At 39.8% G+C, this 21,962-nt stretch overlaps 1 protein-coding gene and 1 non-coding gene across 3 annotated transcripts in view; both read right to left on the minus strand.

The window, feature by feature from the left end:
* Positions 1-1,722: 1,722 nt before the first annotated feature.
* The window catches only part of Ptcd3 (pentatricopeptide repeat domain 3), a 32,732-nt gene continuing 12,492 nt past the window's right edge, over positions 1,723-21,962 (minus strand). The window contains exons 8-24 of one of the 2 annotated variants that reach the window (XM_040737640.1): positions 21,802-21,917; positions 18,944-18,999; positions 17,553-17,640; positions 16,403-16,463; positions 15,875-15,960; positions 14,834-14,978; positions 13,306-13,356; positions 9,441-9,530; positions 9,196-9,224; positions 8,244-8,350; positions 6,883-6,961; positions 6,708-6,798; positions 5,862-5,947; positions 4,678-4,826; positions 3,212-3,253; positions 2,507-2,665; positions 1,723-2,233 (exon numbers count right to left, since the gene is read on the minus strand). In XM_040737640.1, the coding sequence (XP_040593574.1) occupies positions 2,143-2,233; positions 2,507-2,665; positions 3,212-3,253; positions 4,678-4,826; positions 5,862-5,947; positions 6,708-6,798; positions 6,883-6,961; positions 8,244-8,350; positions 9,196-9,224; positions 9,441-9,530; positions 13,306-13,356; positions 14,834-14,978; positions 15,875-15,960; positions 16,403-16,463; positions 17,553-17,640; positions 18,944-18,999; positions 21,802-21,917 (1,526 nt within the window). In that variant the 3' untranslated portion in view covers positions 1,723-2,142. The remainder of the gene's footprint in view (positions 2,234-2,506; positions 2,666-3,211; positions 3,254-4,677; positions 4,827-5,861; positions 5,948-6,707; positions 6,799-6,882; positions 6,962-8,243; positions 8,351-9,195; positions 9,225-9,440; positions 9,531-13,305; positions 13,357-14,833; positions 14,979-15,874; positions 15,961-16,402; positions 16,464-17,552; positions 17,641-18,943; positions 19,000-21,801; positions 21,918-21,962) is intronic. The other variant, XM_040737641.1, reaches the window with a different exon arrangement.
* On the minus strand, positions 3,584-3,720 carry LOC121137365. The gene has a single exon (XR_005874619.1). It is a non-coding gene; the product is annotated as a small nucleolar RNA SNORD94 (small nucleolar RNA).

Below are 21,962 nucleotides of genomic sequence, written 5' to 3' on the forward strand. Positions count from 1 at the left end.
TGCAGACAGTAGGATTATAGATCCATGGCCAACAGAACACTCAACAAAGCCAGACACTGAGAACTGGCCACCTTTAGAGATCTGTGAGAATTTGTGCAATCTGATGAATAAGGAATGGGAACCAGTGAAATAAAAAGCATAGGATTCAGACAAAGATGAAGTTCAAGGCATAGCTGCATCAGAAAGAAAGTAAAATCTGGAATACTTGTCTCTTATTAACACCGGAGATGAAAGACTATTATGAGAGAAATATAGGCAGAGATAGTGGACAAGTCCTTATATAGGTAGCCCTTAATTATTCTTCACAGAGTTCATGGCACTTCTCAGCTCAGTGAGGGTTTGCTAAGAAAGGTGAATGTTTGAGCTACACATGTCAAGTGGATTTGAAAGTCCACCACATAATTATGTCAAGGATTTTCTTTAGCTGGCTGTAAACCAATAAATGCCCAAGGCCTAGGTGGGAAGAGGCATGCCACAAATGCCAGCAAGGGCACTGTCACCCACAGGGACAGATGAGTTGGAATCAATGGGCAGAGTTGATAGCCTTTCTAGCAGCCAGCTCCTAATTTGCCCTCTGTTCTTTACCAAAATGACTTTGTAGGTAATTAATCAACTGACATCCCCTTCTCCCAACCCCAAATCATTTTGATGATGCCTTAAGACTCTTTTTTGAGCCGGGTGTTGGTGGCGCACGCCTTTAATCCCAGCACTCGGGAGGCAGAGGCAGGCGGATCTCTGTGAGTTCGAGGCCAGCCTCCAAAGCTACAGAGAAACCCTGTCTCGAAAAACAAAAAACAAAACAAAAAAAAAGACTCTGCTTTTTGGGTGAGACAGCACCAAGATTTATGAAGACAAGACTGGGCTCTAGCCTGGGAACAGATGGTAAATGTAGATGGGGTGGGGGAGGGTGTGTGTGTGGAGAGGAGCAGCAGGGAGCACAAACATTTATAGCTATCAGAGTAGCCAGTTTCCTCATCAATGCAGAACTTGGTGCCTTAGTTATCTGGGAGGAATGTGTGGGTTGGTGGTGGAAGCACTTGTGAACTTAGAGCTGAAAACCTCAAACTTCTTACTGGTTTCCATTAAAATCATTCATGATTAATAGAGGTTGATCAAGCTGATCAGTAGCAATACAGTATCCTTACATTTCTTATCCTTTTCTTATCCCTGGCCACCTAAAACACTTTAAATATCAACTTATGAAGTGTCCACATAAACCAAAATGGCTTTTTTGGGGGGGAACCCCATGTGCTTAGGCAAGAGCTAAACCACTCATATAAACATTTATGGGTCTGGAGAAGGAAATCTCTTCATAATGTGCTTGCCATGTGGTTATGAGGACCTTAGTTCAGATCCTCAAGTGCCTATGTAAAATGCCAGATGGATCCCCAAGCTGGCCAACATGCCTAATGAACCAGCCATCTCCATGCTCAGGGAGAGGTCCTGTCTGAATAAACCTAGATAAACAACTAGAGAAGGCACCATTGACCTCTGGCCTCCACATGACCACATACATACATATATACATACTTCAATTATTAAAAATAAAAGCACATACTGCCGGGCGGTGGTGGCGCACGCCTTTAATCCCAGCACTCGGGAGGCAGAGGCAGGCGGATCTCTGTGAGTTCGAGGCCAGGCTGGACCGATAGCCTCCAAAACAATACAGAGAAACCCTGTCTCGTAAAAAAAATAAAAATAAAAGCACACACTTAGTCACTGTTTATTTAAATCATTTTATAAGTTATGCAGCTTAAAACCAGTAACTTGCTTCTGATTAATTAGTTCTAAGATAGTTATTCTCATTAAGTACTCCCCAAAATGGGATACGATCAATTCAATGGCAGTTATCAGCAAGCACATCACAGGGCAGGTGGGCAATAAAGGCCTGTGAGAGCTCTAACATGACGATTAAGTCTGCAGACACTGGATTGTATGTGGGATTTATTCTTCAAGAGCCATAGACCACACAGTGCTGATCGCCATCTAGACAAAAAACTGCCCAGATTTGCCTTTTAGTGGTGCTGGAGATGAATCTCATGAACTTGTGTCTGTTAAACTACTCCTGCTTACATTACAAACTCAGTCCTGTATCTGCTCATTTTACCACATTAGACATTCCAGCAGCTATTGTGGGCCACCTCACTTTCTTTTGTCTTCATCGATGTCACTGTCACTGCTGCTGTCTCCATCGCCACTGCTGTTTGATATAGTGAGGTTACCTAGGGCTTCTCTGTAAGGAAAAGAAATATTACACTTCAGCTCAGAGGGCTAGGAGTGTTTGGCATCTCTGACATATACATAGTCACAGCAGTTTTGAAAAAAAAAAAAAACAGGGATCCTAAAGCTGCACCAACTACAAGAACAAAGGAAAGGCTCCAACAGTTCCAAACTTGTATGACAGACAGAAGAAGCCGCTATCATGTCACCACCCCTTGATTTATAAGGGAATGATAACATATGGGAGAAAGCTATACTCTCCCAAAGAGGAGATGGACAGACTTACTTTTGTTCTGGGTTGACTGTGAAATCCACCATTACTCGTTGGGTAAGGCTCTCACAAACAGGCAAGCTGAAGGCGCTTGCTAGCTTCACGACCTCAATGGCTAAAGCAGGACTATCAGATGCTTTTGCAGTGTCTATAAACTCCTCCAGCAATTCATTTCTGTAAAAGAAAACAAACTGAACAGTCCCAACTCACCTTTTATCTACAAGACGCATTTTCCTCCATGGATACAGGTGTACCATTTATGTGTAGTGCTGGTGTGCCCATGTTAGCCAGAAGATGTCAGATCCCCTGGAACTCAAGTTAAAAATGGTTTTAAGTGTCCATGTGGGTACTGAGAACAGAACCTTGGCCTTAGATAAAAGCAAGTAAAGTGTTCTTAACCACTGAGCCACTTCTCCAGTGCTAGCTTTTAGTCAAATATCTACAGGCAAAATTCAGAATATGTTTATTAGTCAAATCCTCATTAACATTGGACAAAAGTTACAGGCTAACTAATGTTCTATAGATCACTGACTAACCAGAGAAAGAACTTCCTCAGGATGCCCCAAATGGTAGGAGATTACATGCTTGCCTGTCTAATCAAAGAGCCCTCAAATGCAGTAGCTGAGGTATGTGAAGAAATTTTAGTCATGTACCCAAGAGTCAAAGCCCATCTGACTAATTCAAGTCTGTACCGGGTGAGGCCTCTTAATGTCAACTTACCCGGGGATCTTATTATATTTCTTGAAAAGTGCCAACATTTTCCTGTGAGAGAAGAAACAGATGACTGTTGACAGAAAAACAAGTGGCAACCAAAGCTGATCTCTTCACAGACTCAGAACTAAGTGACTTAAAGGGAAGCTACACAGACTCGCTGAATTCCTTCCTGTGGGCTCAACTAGTTACCAATTCTCGCTACATAAATTCAACAGGTAAATCTGACATGTGGCCAGTGATGAGAACTGCTGGTTGTATCCAGGGCAGGAGGGAATCCATCCTACACTCTGTGCAGAAGAGAAAGAGTCAGTGGGATGAGCTTAGCCTACTCCCTCTTAAAACCTAAGTCAGTCTGCCTGAAAACTCCAATATGAAGAACAGGCTCAGATTAAGGCAACAGTCTCATATATGTGAACACCATCTGTCTGCCACATGCAAGACAATGGTAAAACACATACATTCAGCTCCCATGATTCAGCTGAGGTCCGTACCCCTGCGCCAATCATCACAGCCTGCTTCAGTGTATCAGCCTGCTGGACCATGCAAATGCTTTGGTTTGTTTTTTAATGACAACCTAGTGCTTAACAAGTCACATTTCAGGGAGCTACAGCCCCAAAACAAGATTATCCAGAAAAAGATGTTTTGAGCAACAGGCACATTTGGACTAGCAATAAAGTCCAATACATTTATGTCCGAAGAGAGGGAAGGGGAGACAAGAGAGAGAAAGAATGAAAATGAGAAAAGATCATCTAGATGCCTCTACAAAGTATCTTGTAAACTTTCAGGGAAAAATGAGTATGCCCAATGTTCCCTTTTATAAGAACTACAATCAATTTACTACTGAAATGCTGGAAGAACATACAGAAGTGGAATAGTAGCACAAACAAAAGAGAGGCTCTTGTCCAGGTCTCATTTCAAAAACATGCTAGTTTCCAGAAGTCTAAGGTACCCAGACCAAAGATAGGGAATGGGGGAGAAAGCACTTGCAAACGACTGCAATTTAATCATAGGAGCATTTCCTTTCTTTTTTTGGTTTTTCGAGACAGGACTTCTTTGTAGTTTTGGAGCCTATCCTAGAGATTTGTCTGTCTCTGGCTCCCGAGTGTTGGGAATAAAGGCATATACCATCACAAACAGCTTTACAAGAACATCTTCAAAAGTATACTTCTCTCAGAACCATTTATAGGGGCAGAAGAATGAGGTTGAGTTTCTTGCCCAGTAAGATACAGAAATGACAATTCTTTCCCTGAACAATACCATCTTCTCAAATGCACCATACATACTGACCTTATCAAAATTCCCTTTTTAGGTGGCATTTGCAAATGCCTAACAAAACCTAACGATATATTCAGATTGGCTACAGATAAACTACCTGCCACTAAGTTGAATTACAAAACAATCATCTATCAACCAGTCAGTGTTTCAGCTCTAAGATTAAATGTTGGTATTTACACTTGGAAACTTATACTCACCATGCTTCCTGGGTTCTGCCACCTCTTAAAAAAAGGACAGCTATACACTGTAGAGTGTTGGCTGGCCAATCATGAGCAGTCTGCGAAGCATCTTGGCTTTCATATGTGGATTTGATGTCAGCAGCACAGTCAGCAAATGCCACCTGAAGCTGAGAGGCTCTAAGAGTCAGCAGAACTGTCTAGTTGGTCTGATAAGAATTTAAAATCAAGAGACTATCACATGTATGGCAAACAAGAAACAAAGTAAAAAGAAGCCTGGACCTGTCTTGGGATAATGCAATTAACTACATGTTAGAAGTCTAGTCATGCATTTCCTTTAAAAAGTTTCATATTAATTTCTTGATCCCCTGTGCTTACATGTGCACATAAAGGTGCCAGAGCCCATGTGTAGCATGAGAGGACAACTTGTGGCCGTTGGCTTGTTCCTCCTTCCATGTAAGTTACAGGGAAAGAGCTCGGGTCTGACTAGGTTGAAAGCTCCTTTATCCACTGAGCCATCTCACGTCTTTTTCAGGCAGCAATTTTAAAAAAGAACTTACCCTCCTAACAAAAGACATACTTTACGTGTATGGGTGCTATGCCTGCATGTGCAGATGTGTGCCTTATGCCTGCAGAGACCTGAAGAGGACATTATGTATTCCCTGGCACTAGAGTCACAGACAGTGTGAGTCTCTATGTGAGTTCTGGAAACTTAACCAGGGTACTCTGAAAGAAGAGCAAATTGCCCTTAATCACTGAGACACCTCTCTAGCACCTATTTTTATTATATTTGATTATGTGTATGGGGAGAAGGCGGGAAATGAGTATATGCACTTGAGTGTAGGTGTTTATGAACTTCCTGATGTGGAACTGAGCCCTGGTCCTCTAGAACAGCAAGTGCTTTTCCACTAAATCAGCTCAAGCCCTTGGAATAATTATTATTAATATAATCTGGCACTTATTGTCATGACTACTTACTGCTGCCTGCTTTGGACTAGAGGAATGAGGTTAACATTAAGATTGGTGTTCTGCTAATAGTAATACATGTTTACCCTAAATCTAGAATTGTACAAAGATGCAATTCATCCCACAAAGGATGGATAAAACCAAGAAAACCACCCTAGAAAGGACATAAGTATTAGCAGATACATAGATTAGTATATATCTAATGATGATGGTGAAATTGAGCTTCAAGACAGACCTACCTCTGGTGGGTGTTTATCCCTGGCCATGAGCATCAAGATTTCTTCTCTTAGGTTAGCTCGAAAAGTATGGCCATATTCTTTACTATCTTAAAGCAAAAGAAAATATCAGTGCTCACCAAAATGTAAAACATTTACTGAGCCTTTATCCACTACTGAATTTATCTTCTGGTGGGTAAGAGAAGTTGACACAACTTTAATTCCAGCACTCTGGGAAGCAGAGGCAGTGGATCTCTGAGTTCAAGGCCAGCCTGTTCTACAAACTGAATACCAGGTCAGCCAGTGAAACAGTGAAATGGCAATGTCAATCAACTGTTTGCAGTCAATGTAAAAAACAGCACATGTACTATACTTGAGTAAGACAGAGTACTTGTTTCTCATGTATTTGTATCTGAAGCACATGAAACTGACTGAGACACAACCATGTTCATGACTGTTAGTTGGCAACATAATCAGCATTGCTACTGATTCTTGTTACACCAAGAGGTTCAATCAGGCTGACAAACAGGAGCACAGGCTTTATTACACTCTAGATTTAGACCAATTCCATAATTAGCAACCTTTCCTAAATTCCATCATTTTGCTGACTATACAAAATGAGCTTAGTTTCCACATGTACTCATCCAACACAATAGGAAAATGGCCCAGAAGTTTAACCTTAACAAATGTGTTAACTCAGGAATGAAAGCAATGGTGGAGCACACCTTTAATCCCAGCACTCAGAGGTGGAGGCAGGTGGATCTCTGTGGGTTCTAGTACACCCTCCAAAGCTACACACACACTCGTGAACGAAAGCATTCAGTATTAAAAGTAAGATAGTATTAGTCAGAAAAAAATCCTGACACTAACCTTTCCAAATTTGAGGAACCATTTCTAGCCTATTGGACACATCCAATGCTTGGAGAAGATCTATCAATGCTTGGGAGTGGGGAAAGAACACCTGGGTGAGAGAAACACAAACATGATTTTAAAGCATCCATCAGGGAAGATACAAAGACAAAGAACAAGTAATGAATCCTCTTACTGAAGGTATTAGGTCCTTATACCACTTCAAAGTGACATCAATTTGTTCCATTGAGCAAATCAAACCGAAAAACTTCAAACTGTGGAGAGAAAAAACATGTTTAGATTAAAGTCTGTATATACAACAATAAGGTATGACCACTGAAATTTTAGTATAACTATTCAAGTATCAAGCATAGATTTTTAGTTTTTCTAATTTCAGGTCAGTGAGATGTTCACCGAGTAAAGGTACTTTGTTTGCCACACAACCCTGGCAACCTGAGTTTCATCCCTGGAACACATGTAAAGGGAGGAGAGAAGTTACTCTACAAAGTTGTCCTTTGATCCCTGACACTCATTCTATGGCATATTCACACAATAATAAAAACTATTTATAATTCCAAGTTACAAGGGCCTGTGACTGGCCACGGAAATGCTAGCTTTAACTAATTTCCCAACTGAGCTGTTTTGACCCTCAGCTGGACCATTTGGGCTGCCTGCTCAGTATGCTTACTTTCATATCCTATAAAGTAGTTATATTTGTATTAGAAAATACTCAGTGTAGGAACAAATGAACTGGACACATAAACACAACCCTGACACATAAATGCATAAAGGGTAACCAAAAAGATGTTAAAATCTCTAAACATATACAATAGACGGGTCATTCTCTCTCTCTCGTGTGTGTGTGTGTGTGTGTGTGTGTGTGTCTGCGCACGCATGCTTACAGGGGGCCACTGTTTTTCCATCTCATTGGATCTGGATCTCCACTGTTGTGGCCATTCAGGTCATCTAGGCACCGGGATCTGCATATTTCTACTTCTTACTTCAGGATGGGGTTACAGACACATTGCACCAGTGGATGCTGGGAACCTGAACCCAGGACCTCATTCTTGCAAGTACTTTACCCATGGAGCCACCTCCTCAGCCCCACTGATTTAGTAACTTAATTTCTATAAAATAATGGACATATGACCTAAAACCAGAGTAGAGATAAACGGTCATTCAGATCCTCTTATTGTAGAATCCAGTAACTAAAATGAAAGGAGACAGATAGGGACAAGGCTGAAAAGTTAAGAGCCCTTGATCCAAAAAAATCAAGAGGTTCAGAGTTTGGATCCCAGAAACCATATAACATACCAGGCATTCCTAGCAAATGACTGTAACTACCTTCAAAGTCGGGCAGAGAGGCTTAGGCTTCCAGACTAGCTGAGGCACCAGTCCCAGGTTCAGGACGACTGCCTCAGAGAAGCAGAAGAAAGAATGAGAGAAGAGGACACATGGTACCCTGGTTTCTCATGCAGTCACAAGTGTGTGCATACACTCACAAAGACAAGTGTGCGTGCACACACACAAATTTTAAAAACAAAGTAACATACTTACTAATAGAAATTACGTTGAAGATCACCTCCAATAAATTTCCGGTTGTCCCCCGTATTTAAAAGACCATGTATTTGGTAAGCAAGCTCTAAATCTCTGAGAGATGAACACTGAAAATTTGCAAAAGTAGTATTATTATTACCCAGACATTCTTGTATGCCAAACAGTGACAACACACAGTGAAAAAGTATATGGTCAGTGGTGATGCATGACTTTAATCCCAGCAATTGAGAGGCAGAGGCAGGAGGGTTTGAGTTTGAGGCCAGCCTGGTCTACAAAGTGAGTTTCCGGATAGTCAGGACTGTTACACACGGTAACAATGTCTTTAAAAAAAAAAAGTATCTATTTTTCTTTGCATAAATACTTAACTAACAATATTCAATTTATTGTTTGACAGCAAAAAAAGTCACAAGAAATTAGGGGAAAAATAAACTGTAGGCTTATTAAATTTAAAACAAAATTACTTTGAGTTAGCAACTCTACTCTACCATCAAAAAGCATGAAGAACCAGCCTTGAAATACTTCTCCCCTCCTGTGGCATTCACTAGCACAGGGATACATTTGAACAGTTGAGTAACCATGAGCTGCAAGACGAAAACCCCACAAGATAGATACTAGGCTACCACAAACGGGATGCTCTCTACCCATCCTGAAAACTCAAAATTTTTCCTATGATGATAAAATGAAAATAAACATAATCACCTATCCCCGTCATTTTAACAAATCGAATGGGCAAAAACATTCTGGAAGCTAATCAAAACAGCATGAAAAAAGGACAATACAATAAAGAATAAGGCTAGGATATGATTTAAAAGTATAGATTGTACAAAAGGAAAGTAGAAGCAAAGACAAAAACAAAGTTAAAAGTGAAAAGACATGCAGAATTACACACAGATAAAACAAGGAAACAGAGAAGAACCTTTGGAGCAGGGATAACTGAGGAAATAGTACTTACCACATTCATGGCCAAGTGAAAAAATTTATCTGAAAACCAAAGTTCACAAGTTTGGTTACTACGGATGTAACATTATTTTCAAATCGACATCATCAATATGCCACAGACATCTTGGCTTTCTCAGAACATTCAATCCAAATATTGTTACTTAGCTAAATAAACATTGCCCTCAACACAAGGCCTATAATGGCACTCAAGCAAGCCACCCATCATTAGCTGGAAAACAACACAATTTCTGTACCTACCATCATCCACATCCCGTGGAGAGAATTTCCTTCCCTCTAATTCATTCATGATGTCATAGATGATGAGGGATGGTGTTTTTATAGTGCTGCCTGCAGAAAAGTAAGGCAAATGGGTGTTTATCATAACCAACTTCATAGGCCCAGTTATAAAGATCCTATCTGCTGCCTCCATCTTTAGCCTAATACCTAGCAGAGAGTTGGGCAGCACCAAAAACTTGCTAAAGAAGCCTCTATAGCCAAGAGCACAAGTCTTTGTAAACTCTAAGAATCACTGTGCTATGTGTTTATGGTTCAGTTAGACTTCATCTTTACTCATTTCTTCCTAAGAAGCTCAAATTTCTCTTTAGTGGAACAAATACCAACAGCCCCTCATCCCAAATCAGCACACTTTCTAAAGTGAAATCTTTTCAAGTAAAATCAGGTAAGAAATCCAAGAAAAAAACCAACTACAGAATGGATTTGTAAATGGGGCAGTTCTTAGAAGTTACATGAGCCAGCCATGGCCAAAAGTGCTTGTTCATCCCAAGGTCATCAAACAGGTTCACCTAAACTACACAGCAAGTTCAAGGTCAAGACATTCTATGCTACATGGCAAAATAACTAGGGTTTGAAAAGGTAACTGCATATTGATACAGTAAAAACTGTACCTGCAAGGAGTCCAGCTCAACAGAACTCAATAGTTGGTGATAGTTCAAACTTTGAAAGCATGACACCAGGTAGTTTATTTTAGGCATTTTAAGCACAGCACAACACGGAAAAGGTTTTCTGGTGATAATTAACTCTATCCCATGTGTACAGCAAAGCTTAAAACATGACTATATCAAAACTACTGTGAAGTACAAGTGATACTGGGAATCTTCCATGATAGGTTCTATAGATTAGCTGAGAAGGCAGGTGTAAACAAAACACATGGTAAGGGTCTGGGGAAGCCAGTATGGCCTGACCATACAGGTAGTGCAGTGCAAAGGTCACTAGGCTATTAACAGCTATATCTGTTTCCAGCCTTTTAGGAGGAAAACAGGTTATATCTCTCTTCATTTGAAGAGACAATCCAGTGTATTTACAGTTTCCCTTGTTCTTATCTGTGAAAACTAAGCCCTATATCCCTTCTATTCTACATTACCACAAAAACACATATGTAGCTAGCAGAACAGAATAGAGAGGACACAGCCAAGAAACATATTGTAGAAACACAGAAGGTACTGGAAAAATTTTATTCATGTATATGTTTCTCAATCTTCCTAATGATGCAAACGTTTAATATAGTTCATGTGTCGATCCCCAACCATAAAAATATTTCCATTTATTTCATAACTGTTATTTTACTACTGTTATAAATTCATACTGTAAATATCAGATATGTGGGATATCTGATATGGGACCCACGAAGGCGCTGAAACCCGCATGTTGAGAACCACTGATGTATGTGAATGTGTGCCACAGGTGTATAGGTGTTGTGGGAGTCCAGAAGGGGATGCCAGATCCCCAGAAGATGGAGTTACAGGTGGTGGTGAGCTTGTGGGTGCTAGGAATGGAACATGGGTCCTTGAAAAGATATACAAGTTCTCTGAACCACTTAAGCCAGTGGTTCTCAACCTGTGGGTTATTGACCTAACCTTTCACAGGGGTGACATATCAGAGATTCTGCATATCAGATATTTACATTATGATTCATAACAATAGAAAATTATAGTTGTGAAGTAGCAATGAAAATAAGTTTATGATTCAGGGTCACAATATGAGGAACAGTATTAAAGGGTCACAGCATTTGGAATGTTGAGAACCACTGACTTAAGCCATCTCTGTGGCCTTCAAAATTCCATTTCTATGTATAGAAAAAAATAATCTCACTGCATACAAAAATAATTAAAAATGGATCAAAGAATAATAAAGGACCTAACACTCTGAAACTGCTAAAGAAAAACCAGAGACATTACTTTAAAACCATGGCATAGGCGAGGACTTTCTGATAAGGACATCAGTAGCCCAGTATATATGGCATATGCTTATTAATCCTAACACTAAGGTCCAGACACCAGGGCATAGGTGAGGACTTTCTGAAAAGGACATCAGTAGCCCAGTATATATGGCATATGCTTATTAATCCTAACACTAAGATCCAGACAACAGGAATTATGGGTTCACCTGTGAGCTGCTTCTATGGGTTCTATGAACTCTTCCTCCCATCTCACTAGGGATGCCGGCATTAAACACCTGCTACCTAGTCTGGCTTCACACTGGTTCTGGAGTTCAATTTAAGCTACCAGGCTTGCAAGACCTAACACATGGATCCATCTAACTGTTTGTAACATGGTGCTATGATAAAAAGCAATGACAACAGCAACTTAAAAGGAAATGGCTAGTTCGTATGGCCCTGGGGTTAATGTGAAGGGTCTACCCATTTCTGCTAGGACTACAAGTATGTGCTACAACACTTGTGTTCTGTGATCAATCTCTATAGTCTTTAGATTGTGTAGCAAGCATTTTAGTAACTGATCTATCTTCCTAGGCCCCCTTTTACCGTTCTCTGAGACTCTCTTTATATATAGCAAGCACATAGCTAGCCCAAAGGTGACCCTCAATATCTGATCTGCCTGCTTTGATTTCTCATGTTCTGAGATTACAGACAAGGGTCTGGAATACATGATGAGTTCTATTTAAGAGAAATGGTTAATCTCATTTGTAAGAACACAGTTGGATATCACCATGTTAAGCAAAATAAGTCACACAACTATTATATTTCTCTTTCACATGAAATCTAGATACAGGGTTTCTCTGTATTACTTTTGGAGGTTGTCCTGGAACTCACTCTGTAGATCAGGCTGGCCTAGAACTCACAGAGATCCACCTGCCTCTGCCTCCCAAGAGCTGGAATTAAAGGTGTGTGGCAACAATGCCTGGCAAAATCTAGATTATGCAGATACACGTTTATATGATATATGAAGGTAGAAGGGAACCACCACGAGGAAGACTGACAGGAGTGTAGATGGCAGAATATGAATGGGTAATTGTCATCAACCTGATGACAGAGTTTGATTCTTGGAACCCACAAAGAAAAAGAACATAATGTCACATTTTTTTAATATACTGAACCAACCTATATGTGACTACTAAGCTGTTACATTGAGTAGCACAATTCTAAAGACCAAAAGGAACCCTTAACTATCTACCTTGCCTATTCTTTATAGTTCCAGAATGTTAGTACACTTTATAGCCATCTCCAGTTTGGATTTTATATCACAATCAAGGGAGCCACTCTCATGATTAACCATTTGCTCAAACTGTAAGTGCTAATTCATATACTTTCTTTTCTCTTTTTGGAAATAAGTGTATTGCAGATCTCCAACTTTGACTCTTCTGATAGGATTACAGGTATCCAAAACCACGAAGGGCTGACCTCTGTTTTTTAAATTTTTATGTGTATGTTTTTTATTGTTTTTTCAAGACAGGGCTTCTCAGCATAGCCTGGCTGTCCTGGAACTTGCTCTGTAGAACAGGCTGGCCATAAACCCACCTGTCTCTGCCTCCCAAGTGCTGGGATTAAAGGGATGTGCCATTACACTACACTGTGTATGGATGTTTTGTTTGCAAGTATGCATATATTTGCCTGGGGCACTTAGAGGCCAAAAGAAGCATCAATCCCAGAGGGTTGGAGTTAGAGATAATTGTGAGCCACCATGTGGGTGCTGGGAATTGAACCTGGGTCCTCTGAAAGGCAGTGTGCTCAGCCACTGAGCCATTGTTCCAGTCTCTATTTTTAATTCATTTGAAGACCAAGTACTGCAACAATTACATAAACTCAATAGAGATGGTCAATTTTCCCTAAATTTTCATACAAATCAAAGAAGGGTAAGGGTATACATACCTCGATGATAAAAGAGATGAATAATATGATGGTATGTTGCAAGTGAGGGTTCTCAAATTACCAGGCAGATAGAGGGGAAAAAAAAAGTTATCTAAAATAAAGCTGAAGCACAATGTTAACATTTAAGCAAAAGACATTTCTTTCTGTTTTGGTTTTTCGAGACAGGTTTCTCTGTATTGCTTTGGAGTCTGTCCTGGAACTCGCTCTGTAGACCAAGGTGGCCTCAAACTTACAGAAACCTGCCAGCCTTTGTCTTCTGAGAGCTGAGCAAAAGACATTTCTATTCCTTTGAAGACATTTTTAGCTCATCTCACAAAAAGGTGAAATCACCCTAAACATATCACTTTGCTAATATCCATACAAGTGAGATTCATTACTGAGAACAATACCACAAAGCACAAAGTCAATCAATGGCCAATTATTCTTTTTTTTTTTTTGAGACAGGGTTTCTCTGTGGTTTTGGAGGCTGCCATAGAACTAGCTCTTGTAGATCAGGTTGGTCTTGAACTCAAGAGATCCACCTGCCTCTGCCTCCTGAGAACTGGGATTAAATGTGTGTACCACCACTGCCCTGCTTGCCTAACTATTCTTTTTTTTTGAGTCAAAACACTTTATTCAGAGACTTGGGGAAAAAGGCTGGGGAGATACACGCAGTCCGATGTCCTCCACAGGGTAGATCTCAAGTCTACCCATCGCTAGGAGCAATTTTTTTGGAGGGGGGGGGGGGGGTTTCGAGACAGGGTTTCTCTGTATTGTTTTTGGAGCCTCTCCTGGAACTCTCTCTGTAGACCAGGTTGGACTTGAACTCAACTCAAAGAGATCTGCCTGCCTCTGCCCCAAGAGTGCTGGGATTAAAGGCGTGAGCCACCAAAGCCCGGCTCCAACTATTCTTAAATTAAACAATTATTGAATTATCCACAATATATAGTGGCACATAATTTGAGTTACAATATCTTAATTAAGCTAGAAAAATGCCCTGCAATTTAAAACTAGCCATCAAAGCAATCACTCCCTTTAAAATCAAGAGAACTACAGAAAGTCTTTGAAATGTTAAATAATATTGTATCTACTGTAAAGAACATGAAGTGATGAAGCATTCCTGTCATAGCAGACAGTTATCACTTGGTATCCATGGCACGTGAATACAGAACCCCAATGCCCAGCTATTCAGATGTCATTAAAAGGAATTATTTGTATATAACCCACACACATCCTAATGTGCACTTCAAAGCATTTCTAGATCATCAGTAACACCTGATATGCCATAAATGCTATACCAAAACTTCTTGTGTTGTTTAGGAATGACCAAGTACAAGTATATACATATTAATTGTATATACTTGTATATACTGACATTTTTATTTGGGGTTGAATGCACAGATAAATAAAGAACCAATGGCATGTGAAGGCACAAATGCCACAAGGAAACCCTAACAGTAAAGTAATAGTAAATATATAGACACTTTTGTGTTTAAGACCAATGGTAAGCTCACCTCATCTTCAGAGAGGACCCAGGATGCACTCTTACCTATTCCAAGGTACTTCATTTCACGTAATGTCTGTAAGGCGGGCAACCTTCCAAGCATATAAAACTTCCGGAGAAACTTGAGCACAGCATTGAAAGTCTGCAGGTTTGGTTTCACCTTCTGTGCAACCATATGTTTCAGCAGATCCTGAGCGATTTCAAAACAGGAAAATCTTTTTACTCCAAGGTAGTTTGCTAAAACTGCTGAGAGAATTTAATTCTGTGGCTACATATGAAACCATATGTAGCCACAGAATACCCTAATTTAATAATTATACCCATACCCTAATTTAATAATTATCTGCTTTAAAAGAAACAAACAGCCTGGACTGGCAGCCCATCTTTAATCCCAGCACTTGAGATTCAGAGGCAAGAGATCTCGTTAAGTTGAAAAGCAGCCTGGTTTACATGTCAAGTTCCAGACTAGTAAAGGATGAATAGTGAAACCTTTTCTGAAAGAAAACCAACAAAACCAAAAATGGACAAGAACCGTCTACCAGTGACACCGCCTTATAGAAAGCCTCCTAACACTGTCAAGGTTATCTCTGTCTCCCCAAATCCTATCATGCATCACAGGCAATCAAGGTGTTTATCTGCAATCTTCTATCAAATGTAGACTAAAATAGAAGTGCATGGTATGTAAAAACATGTTCTAAGTTTTGACAAAATCTCTCCAGTAATTTCAATTTAACGTCCCTGGCTAGAATTCTATAATAGGTTATGTACTTTTGTAATTAACAATGAAATCAATTACACATAAAGTGCTCCAACTCTTCCTGAATCCTAGCTATGTAGTCACTGATTAATCAGTGTTTTGTTTTTTTCCCCATAATAGAGAGGATTCTTAAGCTGGGGTAGGGTACTGAGCAGTTGCCACCACAGAAATGCTAAATTAATATTTCATAGTCAAAGGTGGCTAGAAGACAATAAAGGTTGTTTCCTTACCAGTATATTATTCCATTTGTCCTCAAAATTCTCACCGTCTATGAACATTTTAGCTTCAATCAATGCATTGAAGGTATACAATAAAGGTTGTTTCCTTACCAGTATATTATTCCATTTGTCCTCAAAATTCTCACCGTCTATGAACATTTTAGCTTCAATCAATGCATTGAAGGTATACACATCAGCTATAAAAGAAAAATACTTTAACAAAACTTGAGGTTGAAAATTTACCTGAAAACAGCTGAGGTGAAGAGAAAAATGGTCATATACTAGATCTCTGGTTCCATTTTAATCACTAGCGTAGCAACAAAGTTATACAAATCTAAACACCAACCCCATAAACAACAACTGTGGGCCAATGACTGAGACACTTTCAAAGGCCTCACTGATTCGTCTTAGAATAGTGATTTTCAGTCTGTGGGTGCACACCAGATGACCTGCATATCAGATATTTACATTATGACTCATAACAGTAGCAAAATTACAGTTAGGAAGCAGCAACAAAATACTTTTATGGTTGGGTATCACCACGACATGAGGAACTGTACTAAAGGCTAACAGCATTAGGAAAGTTGAAAACCACTGTGTTGGAGGAAGAAACAAGTAGAGGAGACTCCCCAGACTCACCATGAAGTCTGTTATTTAATAATTCAGTGTACACGTTCAGTGCTTGTGCATAAGCTCGGTACTGGAGAGGAAAAAGGAACATCATCAAAGTATTCTCAAGTGGGAACGTGAACACACAAAACAGGAGGCCCGATTCTCAGGAAGCTTGTATCCTAATGTAGGAAGTTGCTTCCAGGGAACATTGGCAATGCTTAGACATTTTCAGTTGTCACAACTGAGAACGAGGCAAGAGCATGTTACTTACATCTAATGAGTAGAAATGGGGTAGCAAGGGGGGAAGACAACATCTCACAACACAAAGGAAAGATTCCAACCCTCTCATCTTCAAGGTGACTGACTCAATCCTTAAGAGTGCTTGGGACTAGAGTTCTTATTCCCACACCCATGTTAGGTAACTCACAAGTTGAGTGCAACAACTGGCTGCAAGGTATCAACACCCTCTACAACCCAATGTAGGACACAATAGAAACACTCTCTCTCTCTCTCTCTCTCTCCCCCTCCCTCCCTCCCTTATACACTTAAGACACAGACAGATGCATACACACAAAGAAAAAAAACCCTCTCAAAACTTTAATAAAGTTCACCCATCTCTAACCCAAAATTTGAAATGCCTCCAAGCTCAAACATTTTAGAGCTCAAAAAATGCCTCCAAGCTAAAAAATTTTAGAGGGCTGACACAAAGTCATAAATAGGACCTCATTTACCAGGTTACAGACAGAGCATAGGATTACAAAGACATCACATAAAATGATCATGTTAAGTGCTGTAGTATATGCTCATGATCCCAATTACTATGGAAATTAGAGTGGGAATAACTGAGTCTGAGGTCAGCCTAAGGAAAAAAAAAAAAAAACAAAAAACCCCCCCTAAAAAACAAAACAAACAAACAAAAAAAACCTTTTGCTAGCTATTGGAGCACCTTTAATGACAAGGCAGAGGCAGACAAATTGTTGTGAATTTAAGCCTTGTCTGCCTAGCAGCCTAACCAGCTGGACTTACATACTGAAACCCTGAAGTAGAACTGACTTCATTATTTGTGTAAAAGTTGAATGGCTCAAATAGACAGCCTGATTAGAACTGGCCCTACCCCCAAATATTATACTATTCATCCAACTCAATGAACCTTCAAGATAAAAATAAAGGAAGGTACCTTCACCATCCCTTGGATCATTGTACAGTAGGAGTGTGCATTCTTCTCTGGCATTAGAGCAAAGACTCTCTCAGCATTGTTTTGTGCTCTAGAAACAACAGAATAAACATGAACCAAAGGCACTGGGAAAACAATAAGTAATTGCCATTTTCCACATAACCATTCTACAACCTAGAGAGTTTGGCAGGGTTATCATCTTAAAACTAAAGGCTCAAAGATCTGAAGTTGTCTGGAGAACCATAGCTAAGGGTCTCTGGGTAAAGAACAAAATGCTCTGCTGTAGGGGTGAGCCCCACAAAGCTATCAGCCCTAAGGGTGGGGATAAGCAAATTTAGGACAGGTAGAGATAAAAGGAAGTGAAAGAGAAATGAATCACCCTTCTTCTCTTATCCTCTGGAAGCCTGCCATGCTTCTGACTCCCCAGCCTTTTGTAAGTTTTTATTCTGGTAAATAAATATATTCCATATAGCATTGACCTCAATCAACAGCTGGTGTCACTCTGCACATAAGACAGAGGCTGTCCTCTGTTCCCTACCCTTCTTCTTGACTACTGATACAGTATTCCCGAGGGAAGCATGACTCTAGCATGAACAATTTTGTACCTTTACTAGAGGGAAAGAAAGTAATATACCTTATTTTCCTGTATCCCAAACACCCTACTATTATAGAAACCAGACAGAACTAGGATATGAGCCAAGATTTTTCTACAAGGCCCACGCGTGTGCCATTTGTTTCAATGTGTGTCACATGGGTTGGTGCTCACAGAGGTCTCCTCCCAGAGGTGAAACTACAGGTGTTGGGAACGGAACTCCGAGCCTTCTTAGAGAAAACACTACTGAATCATCTCTCTTGACCTCAATTTCTGGTATTAATGGTAGCCTTTCTTCTCTATAGATCCATAGAGAATATTTATTTTTATTTTATGCACCCCTTAATTAATTAAAGGTTCAACCATACTGTTATTTACTTTTTTTCAAGGTAGAACTACTGATGAAGATAAAACAGGAAAAACAAAAAGGACAACTGGGACAAACCCTAACTAGATTTTTGTATGGTGGCAGGAGTTAACACTCTAACAAGCCAGGTGTAGTGGCACACATTTTAATCCTAGTACACAGGAGGCATAAGGATCTCTGTGAGTTTCAGTCTAACCTGTTCTACAATAGTGAGCTTTAGGGCAGCCAAAAACTACAGAGAAACCCAGTGTCACATATACACAGAAAAGACAAAAGGTCTAAAATATAGAGGCAGATTGTAGAACACATCTGTAAAATGAAGGGAAAAAAAATCTGTTCTAGAACATTTCATGATTTCAATTCCAGAGGACAATGTAAAGTATTTTGCATGTACTGTAAGATTCCCAAAATACAAGGTTCTCATATGCAACATACTTCCAAGAAATAGCCTTCATCTTGGAGGTTTGATTATTTGTCTCTTTGGCCTCTTCCTAGAATGAATGAAATAAAAGGTAAGACAATATTTGCTAGCAGATGACTTAAAAAAAAAATCAGAAAACTAAAGGAAATAACAGATCAGCAAAAGGCAAAGAGAAACTCAATAAAATGTTTACAACCCCAGAGAATTTCCTCAGTGTGAAAATCATCAAATACAGAGGGAAGCAAAATCAGTTCTTAAACAGTGCCCTGTGTGACCTGCATAAAAGCAGGAAACAAAAACAAAGTGCAGTCTGCTTCTACAGAAGCCATAACTGGTTTGTCTCAGAAAAATACTGCACACATGGGGAGAAAGCAAGAGAAATTGACATTAATGTCTAATACTAGCTAAAGGACCTTTAAGAGACTAAATCCTGTCCTTATTTATAAACGAAGCATCTGGGATGAGGCAGACATAGAGGTTTGACTGGCACTTGCAGAAGCTAGGGTTAGTTCTGCAGACAGCCAGCTATTACAGGAGTGAGGCTGAGCACAAGGGGGCCAGTCTAGAAGGGTTTAAAAGACGCTCTGCAAGGTCACAGGTATGACTTACTCAATGCCGGAGTAGTTTACAAAACTAGCTACTATGTAGGGAAGTAATCCACAATTAGTGGACAAAGAACATAATATCATTAATCAGAAATACTTCTAAATTTGTGCATTGTAATCCAGATAGTGGTGGCACACGCCTTTAATTCCAGCACTCATGAGGCAGACAGGAGGATCTATGTGATTTCGAGGCTAGCCTGGTCTACAGAGAGAATGCCAGGACAGGCTCTAAAGATACAAAAAAACCAAATTTTCATTGTCTGCAAATGAAAAAACTTAATATAAAAATAACAAAGATTGACATTCTTCTCTTCCTTATGGAAGAGTGAGAGGGAGGGAACGCAATCTGAGTGGATTAAAAAAACAAAAACAAAGATTGAATCCCTTATCCAAAAGGTGAGGTTTAAACATGGAATTCATTCTCCAGATACATACAACATGAAGGAGTTTTGAAAGAATGAAGTCATGTAAGGCCAGGTGTAGAAGCTCCCATTAAATAAATAGTCAAATAGTTCAGATTTTGGAGCATTTCAGTTATAGAAACTGGACTGGGGATATGGATGCTCAGTAATCTTACTTCTGTACCATTCAGGGCTCTGCTAAGAGCTACTCAACCATCAACACCTGTTACTGGCTATCCATACTGTTTTCAGGATCTGTGCCAGTATAGACATAAATCCATACTGTTTTAGAGGTTTATACATCCCTCTATATACCACAGACAAAGGATCCCTTCAAATCTATTTCTAGAATTAAAACCTCGAACTTTGACAGCTACTACTCCACCTACAGGCAACACTCAGCATAAGGGCTCCCTCTCTGACCACATCTGTATAAATTAAAAAATGCACCGTGTGTTCAGTGTGGACCTGCAAATGCTACAGCACACACACGGTCATCACAGAACAACTCTGAGGAGTTGGTTCTCTCATCTCCCCATTCCATGGGCTCCAGGTGTCAAACTCAGAGTTCTCAGGCCTATATAATAAGTGCCTTTACTCCCTGGCCATATACGTACAACTTTGAGCAGAGGGTAACCAGTGACAGATCATCGCACAACATGCTATCACCATAGAGACAGAGGGCCGGCTCAAATGATTCTGGCCAAATCTCTGCCGAGTACACGAAGACAAAATATTGCTAAGTAGAATATAGTTAAAACAATTGTTCCATTAAAAAGAACAAATTAAATTAAAACTATACTGAGATTCTGCCTCACTCTAGTCACAAACAAACATTGGTGAGACTGCAGGATAATAATAGGGATCCTTAAACACTGGTGGGAACATAAAACTAGTGGAACAGCTATAGAAATCAGCACAAAGCTTTGTCAAAACAGCAACCGATCCAGCTATGACATTCCACGATCCATGCACATACCTGAACAACTACATACTGTAGAGATACCTGCATACTTATATTTATTATGGTCCTATTTATAACAGCTGAATTGGTATCAGTCTATTTGCCCAATAGACTTTGCTTTTTTAAAGTCAGGTTTCACTATGTAGCTCTGGCTAGCCTGGACCATGTACACCAGGCTGGCTTTGAACTCAAGAGATCCACCTGCCTCTGCCTCTATGCTGGGATTGGAGCCTACCACCTAGCTACTTAGGAAGCTGAGGGATGCAAAATACAAATTTAAGGGCAGTCCAAGCAATTCAGCAAGATCCTAATCTGAGCAAACAAAGGGGGTAAGGGGGATGTGACACTGGAGCTGGAGTTCCATGACTCAGTACTTGTCTAGCATGTGCAGGGCCATAAGGATCAAAATTATGTCATTTGTAGGAGAATGGACGGAACTAGAGATTATAATACATAGATTGAGAAAAACAGATGTCACTTGTTTTTATCTCACATGAACAAGGTGGAAGAAAGACTATTTGGGAAAATGGAAGAGACCACTGGGAAAGGCAAAAGAGGGTAAAGGGAGAGGGAGTATTAAAATGCATTATACACACGTATGAAAATGTCATAGTAAAACACATCATTTAGTATAATATACACTGACTAAAAATGAATAAAAAACAATTGTTCATTTCATATGTGTCTTCCTTCATCACTGCTAAGTGAAGGCTACGGTACCACTTCAGTATAGACCCTTTACTATGACACATAGTATACACAGTATTATGTAGTATACTCTACGTGTATGTACTATGTGTCATAGTACTATGACATATAGTACAGCACCCTGACCCATTTTGAGAAAACATTATTTTAGAAACAAAAACCCAAGTTTTTTCTTTTTCTTTTCCTTTTTTTACCAAGTTTTCTGCATGTTCAGTTTGTTGAAAAGGACAGTCAGCTGGGGGCTCTTGGTCACCATAGTAACACAATAAATCCAAGAGACTATTAGTTGTTTCAAGAGAGACTGTGGTTCCTGTGGTTAGGAGAAAAAGAAAAAGAAAAACACCTTCAAACATCT

This window comes from Mesocricetus auratus, unplaced genomic scaffold (genome assembly GCF_017639785.1).
Source record: "Mesocricetus auratus isolate SY011 unplaced genomic scaffold, BCM_Maur_2.0 Super-Scaffold_100676, whole genome shotgun sequence".
In the NCBI taxonomy this organism is placed as follows: Eukaryota; Metazoa; Chordata; class Mammalia; order Rodentia; family Cricetidae; genus Mesocricetus; species Mesocricetus auratus.